This window comes from Lynx rufus, unplaced genomic scaffold (assembly GCF_022079265.1).
Source record: "Lynx rufus isolate CCGP_SWC_20201006 ecotype Redwood Valley unplaced genomic scaffold, mLynRuf1.p SCAF_10, whole genome shotgun sequence".
NCBI classification, from domain to species: domain Eukaryota; kingdom Metazoa; phylum Chordata; class Mammalia; order Carnivora; family Felidae; genus Lynx; species Lynx rufus.
In genome coordinates this window covers 31,194,102-31,201,540 of record NW_025814824.1, presented here as the reverse complement: position 1 = coordinate 31,201,540, position 7,439 = coordinate 31,194,102, and the positions used below count along the sequence as shown (strand labels likewise).

Sequence of the window (7,439 nt, the reverse complement as noted above, 5' to 3'; positions counted from 1 at the left end):
AGAGTGGAAGTAGGAGAAAGGCAAGCTGAGCCAGATCTTGGGTAAGGTCTTCATAGGTATTTCTCATCTTTTTAGGGTAGTTTTTGTTTGCATAATGACAGTATCATGAAAACAATGTATAATGAAAGGATAAGGAGCAAACCTACAATGCCCAAGGCCAAAATCCCTCCATTCTCCTCCCTTCTAGAAGCCAAAGTACATACTGAGCACAGCACAGACAAAAGCAACCGTACTACCCTCTTTTGGGGGAAAACATATATATTGGGGAATATTAGGTATTTGGATGTGCTAATGAGAAAAAAAACACTTTCTTTACATGGACTAATTTTTTTCTTGAAGACATATTTTCCTACTAGGAAAGGCTAAAGAAGTATTTTATGATCGACCAAACAGGGAGGCTTGAAGAAGACAGTGCCGTGGACAGTGTTGATGGTAGCCTGGGGCACCTGGCATCCTTGGCCTATACTGGCAGGGACTGACTGGAGACAAAGTCTTCTTGGGAGGCAGGGATGGGAGGTGCCTTGGGTCCAGTTGCTCATCCTCGAATCTTACACTTTTCAAGGACTGTCGGTGTTTAACCTGCCTTTCCTTGAAAGAGCTACTTTGACCATTGGAGGTGTCTTGGTGATTGTGGGCTGTATAACTCATTCTCCCATGCTCTGGGTAGAAGGGAACCCTGTGGTAGCAGAAACACCCACATACTGGTGCTTGGAGTTCCTGTTTGTGCTCATTTAACTTTGTGCCATGAAGTCCATGGTGGATTGCCATTTTCTCCTCTAGAATTTGTCCAACAGCTGTCATGAGTGCCTGAACCTCAGCAGTCTCATTAGCCATAATTGATCTGCTTTTGACTGGTCCTTGGCTCTGGGCAGAGGCTATTACTGGCTTACATTTTTGCATAGTGTTCTGACCTTTGACTTTTCTATTGGGGAAAATCCATTGAAAAAAGTGCCTCATCCTTTTTCTGAAGAGGTTTTCTGGAGGACCTTGTTTCTTCTCTGGCAGGAACTGTATGCATCTGTTCCTAACAGAGTCTACTATTCCTCTGACTGGGGAAAGGTGACTCATACTTTCAGCTTGAGAAGTCCTCAATTCTTCAAACCGTTCTTTATTCGTTCCTGAGTTGGGCCTCCTACAGTCCTCTCTCTTATAAGTAGAGGCAGTCATCTTGCTCTGGCTCTTCCATGAGTCCTGAAGTCCAGAGTTCATGGGATCTTGCTGCCTTAAGCAGCTCCTTTGGTTTGCCATTAAGCCATACAGCATCTGGGAAGCTATCTTGTCTCCAGTAGGCACTGTCTGGGGATAACACTGAGGTGCCTGAGAAGCCAAGTTGTCTACAGCAAGGATCACGTGTGTAGGACAGTCTTGAGACTGGTTCTCTGGCTTTATCTTCAGTTTGGACTTAAATTCACTAACCTCTGTGTTAAGGCATGACTCTCCAGGATCTTGGATAGCAGACATTCTAGAAAGTTTTTTACTGGTATCTAAACCCCCCATATGTGCATTTATGGTTTGGGGTTTTGTGAGCACATTGGTTCCCAAGATGGGTCTTGGCTGAAGAGTAGGAGGCTTGGCCTCCACTGCCTCCCTGGCCTTTTCAGACCTAAGATATTGGGGTCCTAAGTTCATCTTCAGCATTGCTACCCTATGGCAGGGGTCTTGTGAAGCCCAATCCTCATTCTCCTCTCTTGGCTCATTCCCGGCCATTGCTGAACTGGGACTCAGCTCTAGGCTGCTCTTCTCAGCCCATTCTGCAGAATCACTCTGCGGAGTTCTGCCAATGAGGTTGAGTGTGAAGGACTGAGAAGGTGGCCTGCTATCCTGTCCAGTCAGAGAGGCCTTTGAGGACCCCTGGTTGTCATCAGATGGGGTCCTTACCAGGGCCCTCTGGATTTCCTCATACATAGGTGAAGGGGCAAGGAGAGGCCTCTCCAGGGTGAGACCTGACTCTTCTGCTACAACTTTCTTTCCCAGACATGCCTGAGAAGGTCTTCCCAGGGATTCGGCAAATTTGATTATTGAGGCAGTTCCAGACACACAGGTGGCTGAGGGGTTAGAGGCAAACTGCAGAATGGGCAAAGGTTGAACCTTTTTCAACTTAAATAGATTTATGGGCTTAAGAGCCTTGAGGGGTAGACCCCACCTGTGCCTCACCCAAAACCTTATAATATGTGCTTCCAGCACTTCTTGAATGTCTGGATTGAGGAAGGAAACCCTGTGGGAGGTGTTCACATATGGTCCCCAACACTTCAAGATTCCTAGGTTTCTGATTTCCTTGTGAGTGTTGGACTTGGGAAAAGCATGGTTGACTGCAAGCCAGGATTTGTGCACACTCGCAGGGATCAAACTCCCACTGATCTTCCCCAACTTCCTACCCAAATGGTCTTTCAGGATGTTTTCTAGATTCTTATCTAAGCTCTTTAGCAAATCGCTCCCTGAGTCACTCATTGACAACCCCAAGTCACATTCTGACTCTCCAGAGCTTACTTCCTGAAACCCCATTGGGGAGCTTTCTGAGTCCCTGGAGAGATCTTTTGGGACCTTCCCCAAAATATACCCCAGGCCCTTGCCCATGCCCTGGCTTAGCTGGAACTCCACTTTCTGTGTATCCTTGTTGCTTTTACCTGCACATGCAGAGGGACGTGAGGATCCATGCTTGCCCTTTGCCTGACATGTCCCTGGTAATTCACCCTGAAGCTGCCTTAGTTCCAGAGACTCTTGGATCTTACGGGGCAGCTCCCACCGGTGTTCAATAAGCCACTTTTGTAGGTGTTGCTCCAGTTGCTTACGGAGTTCAGCACTGATTGGAAAGTTCTCAGGAAGGAGGGAGACTGCCCAACTGTCCTCAGGAAGATTGGAAGTGAAGACACTAAAGACTTCTTGAGATCTTTTGATTACAGAGGATAAAGCCCACCCACTTTCTAGTTGCTTCTGCAACAAAGGCCATTCTGGATGTTGAATCTCAGGTGGGATGAGAAATTGTGAATTATCCTGGGCTATAGGGCAAGATACTTCACAGGCCTCAATCTGAGGTGGCGAAGGTGATAGGATTGGAAGAGAGGATTGGCGATGATCCTGGGTCAGGATCTGAGCCAGAGACGGTGGTTGAAATTGAGGTACAGATGAAACCAAGGGTTGAGATTGGAACTCCAGTTGGGACGGGGGCTGGGACTGAGAAAGCAGTGGAGATAGTTTAGCCTGCATTTGAGTTGGGCAGGCACTTGAGATTCCATTGAATAAGAAAGAGGAAGATTGTGGCACTGAAGAGCCCTCAGAGATCCAGGCAGTAGCTACCAGAGATTCGCTGTGTAGAGAGGGGAGACCCCAGAAAAGTTGGTTATATTTCTGCTGTAGATGGTGTCCCAAGACCTTAGGATATGAGAGCTTCTGATGACCAGGCAGCTGCTCTGGTTTTCCTTTTGTACTCCAGAAGTGTTGGAGGCTTGTGTTCTGTTCAGGACTCAGTGACTTCAACATATTCCCCAAAGAATTCAGGTGGTAGTCTGGGCTTATTTGTCTTGGATATGATTCATCTTTTTCTTTTTCTTTCCAAATCTTGACCTTGACTCTCTTTGTGACTTGTATTTCCAGGAGCTTCTGATTATCTGAGCTCAGCAAAGAGGGGCTAGCAGCTCCTACCTGTCTGTTGGTGGGGTTTCCCCAGAATGAGGCCTCTGGTGAGTGGTGGGAAAGGTGTTCTTGCTGAGACTCATAATTTGATGAGGTTGAGAGGCACAGGGCTTTGGCAGCAGTGTGCCACCATGACAAGGCTGAAATGGGACAACTTGAGTGGCCAAGGCCTGAGATGGCTGGAACAGCAGAAGCTGACCAAGGGGTGTGAGATGACCTCTGTGGAATGGTGCTTGGTGGGAATGCCAAGGAGTCACATTGAGGAAGAGTCAGAATAGAGTCTGGAGGTTGTGGGGCAGAGGAGGTTCTCAGAGGTGGAGGGCAGGCCTCTGAATTAAGGGGACATGGAGGCAGAGGGGAAAGAGCAAGTGGCTGGGGCAAAAGGCTGTTGAGGGGAAGGAAACGCTCTGGTGGCGAAGAGGCACTCAGAGATGAGTGGGAATGAACAGAAACTGAAGAGGTCATTGAGCCAAGAAGTAGAGGGCGCTGAGTCAGAGGAACTGGGGTAGGCAACAGGGACATGGTGGGAGCAGCAGCATCCATAGGCTCCCTGCATGGCTGGTGGGCTCCAGCAGGCACTGCTTTGCACACCTCACCAGGGATGTCTTGACATAAGAGTTGATGAAAGCCACCCTTGTCAGGGAGCCTCCCCAGGCAGCTGCAGGAGACAGGAGGCACAAGCTGCAGCTAGAAGCTGACAGGGCAAGGAGGGCAGGGCAGGCTGGGCAGGGATAACACCTGCAACCTACAGCCCTCCACAGTCTCCATACTGATTTCACATTGCTCCTGCTATTCCTTACCCCAGAGCTTTATCCATACTTTGTTTCTGTGGCTCCCCCTCCCAGGGTTTCCTATGGACCAGGGGTCAAATCATAAACTCTGGGACAAAGGAGGACCAAGGAAAAGGGGGAAAAGGGGAAAAATTCTTTACCTTTGCAGAAGTGAAATCAGACTGCGAGCTCCCTCCAGTTCTTTCAGGCAATTTCTGCAAGCTGGAAATAAGGAGGCTGGGTTACAGTAGTGAAAGTAGGGCCCTAAGTGTTTTAGGGGAGGCTGAGTGCAGGGGGGAGCTTTTAGGCTGAGCTTTTAGGGGGAGACTGTTGGGAGATTAGACTATGGAGCCCAAGCATCACTGTTCAAAGCCACATGATCCCTCACAGTGATGGCCAGGTTTATTATGGGGAGTACTTTGTCATTTACATTACCCCCCAGAGCCCTCACAACTGCCTTGTTGGGGAGAAAGGACAGGGATCACCTCACAAAAGAATCTGAGTGAAGTTAAACCACTTATCAACCCGGAGGTTCCACCTCTGGATCTAGGCATTAGTGGTCTACTACCGCCCACACACCTCTGCCAGCTGACACCCATTTCAGCCTCTATCAACTTCCTTCCAAGCATGGAATCTGGAAAATATACAGTAGCTGATCTCCTTCCCAAGAGCCTCTCTGAGGGCTCTTTTTCCTGAAGGATGGCCTCTGCCCCTGGCATCCTTGGAGACCATGGAATTAGACCCTCAGGAGCAAGAGAGATGGAGAATAACTTGGCACATGTAGGGCTAAATGGCATAAGTTTACCTTTCAAAGCTCCACTTTTTTTCTTACTCTTGCTCCTCCTCCTCAGCTCCACTTGATGCTATGAGAAAAGATGAGGGACTGGGACTCAATTATCTCTTCTCTCTAGATGATTCACAGATGTTCAGTGTTCATAAACAATATGACTTTCTACATTTCTACATATAATGGAGATCTGTGGCTTTCTTTTCTTTTACTCATCTTTAAAATGAATAAAATATTTTTAGTTTTTCTTCTTTGAAAAATGTAAAAATGGATTTTCTATGTGAGATCACCATGAATTTCTTTCATCACTATTCCTCTACTCAAGAAATACACACACACACATACAGGTCCTTCTATGCTCCACTGGATAAGACTCTGTTTCCAGAGTTCAGACCCCCACTCTAGCCCTTTAGAGGCTCTCAGGTTCAGCACTGCCTTCAGATCAGCCCAACACAGAGGAAGAGCTCACCTGAGACACCTGCCACAGGAAGGGGAAAGTGGCTGGTAAAACAATGTTTAGGAGTCTGTTCTTCTGCAGACAATGAACTCAGTATACAGTCCTCACTCACTGGTCACTGAATCTGGGACTTTGCCCAGGAGACCTAGGGTCTGGAGATCTTGGGATAGAAACCCTTGTGCCCACTCTAAGCTTTGCCTGACCTAGCTAGTCCCTAGAAGGATGATGTTCTATTCTTTCCTGAGATTTCCCATCTCACAAGACTCTCTAGATGATTTAGAAAAGTGGATATAAGAATAAGGAAAAAAAAGAGATAATCCCTGTTGGGGTTTAGCTAAAGTTTCCTTACCTTCCTGATATTTCTATATTTCTTAGCTGGTGATAAGGATGGATTACTCTGAAAACAAGGGAGTAACAGAAGGAAGAGCCCCAGTCCACACAGGAAGGCAAAGATGGCATCAATCACCCAGGAGGTGGGACCAGAGCTCAGCCAGGAGGTACCAGTGCTTCTCAGGGAAAAGAAATTCTCCATCTTTGGAAATCTGTTGTCCTCAGGCAACTGAGCACTGGTAGTTCACTTGGGGACAGAGCTCTAGGCCTGCATCACAGAGCTAAAGCCTTGTCACAAAGGGTTCCTGAGAATGGGGGAGGGGACGGTGAGAGGACCCAGCTAGAGCATCACCCCTCCCCCATCATTCAGTCCCACAGATCCCTGCACTTTCCTGAGCCTTCTAGATTCCACCTTCCAACTCTACTGTCATGACAGAGAGACCTTAGCCAATTTTCTATTCATTCCATCTAGAACTCAGATATTACCTGGTCCCTTTGTCCATTAGGGGTCTTGACTCAGGGCCCACTAATTTTATAACCCTTGAAAATCTGAAGTTGACCCTAGAATTTTGGCTATTTCCCGGGGAAATTTTCTTTTGGAATTTTCTCTGTCCTCAACTCTAGTTTCCCATATAATGTTCTTGTCTTGTATAAACCCAAGCCCATAATTTAAATTTCTTTTGCAGTTAGTTTTATGAATTTTAGTGTTTGCTTTGTCTCATTTTCAAAAGGACATATACACAAAAAATAAGATAATTATTCAAAATTCATAAATTAAAGTATGAAAGTTACTTTCTAAGTTTGTAACATTTATAATTCTAAAGTTAGTAAAGCTTTAAACTTTACTACAAAGACTTTTGGGACATGTGGATAAATACACACATTCACAGACACATACACACACTTATCCTTTCGCAAACCAATCCAGTATTTCCAAATCCAAGAATCCACACTTTCCTACTGAAAACATTTTTTCATATGTTGTCTTGACCTGATTTTGTATTTTATTTTATTTGTGTTTTATTTTTATTTTTTAAATTTTCCACATAAGTTTTAAAACATGTTGTTTTAGTTCATTAGGGCTTCTATAACAAAATACCACAGAACAAGGTGGATCAAACAACAGAAATGTATTTCTCACAATTCTGGAGTCTAAGTCCAAGATCAAGGTGCCAGTATGGTCACATTCTGGTGAAGTCCCTCTTCCTGGTTAATAGCGCTTTTTCACTGTGTCCTCATATGGTGGGAAGGGGCTAGGAATCTATCTGGAGACTTTTTGTAAGGCACTAATCCTCTCCACAAGGGCTCATAAACATGTTCCAATTATCTCATCTCCTCTTTCTTTAGGAGTTAGAATTTGAATATATGGATTTGGGTGAGGGGACACATACATTCAGACAAGTGCACATATGCTACACTCAGAAGTCAGGAATGGGTTAGTTTATTCATACTCCTTTATAATAAT

The 7,439-nt window shown here is 45.8% G+C and overlaps 1 protein-coding gene across 1 annotated transcript; it reads right to left on the bottom strand.

Annotated features, from left to right (window-relative positions):
- Positions 1-375: 375 nt before the first annotated feature.
- LOC124525483 (spermatogenesis-associated protein 31A6-like) lies at positions 376-6,176 on the bottom strand. The gene is made up of 4 exons (XM_047097883.1): positions 5,994-6,176; positions 5,206-5,263; positions 4,562-4,622; positions 376-4,288 (listed from the first exon to the last, which is right to left on the bottom strand). The coding sequence occupies exons 1-4, from the start codon at positions 6,174-6,176 to the stop codon at positions 376-378; spliced, it is 4,215 nt and encodes a 1,404-aa protein (XP_046953839.1).
- Positions 6,177-7,439: the final 1,263 nt, after the last annotated feature.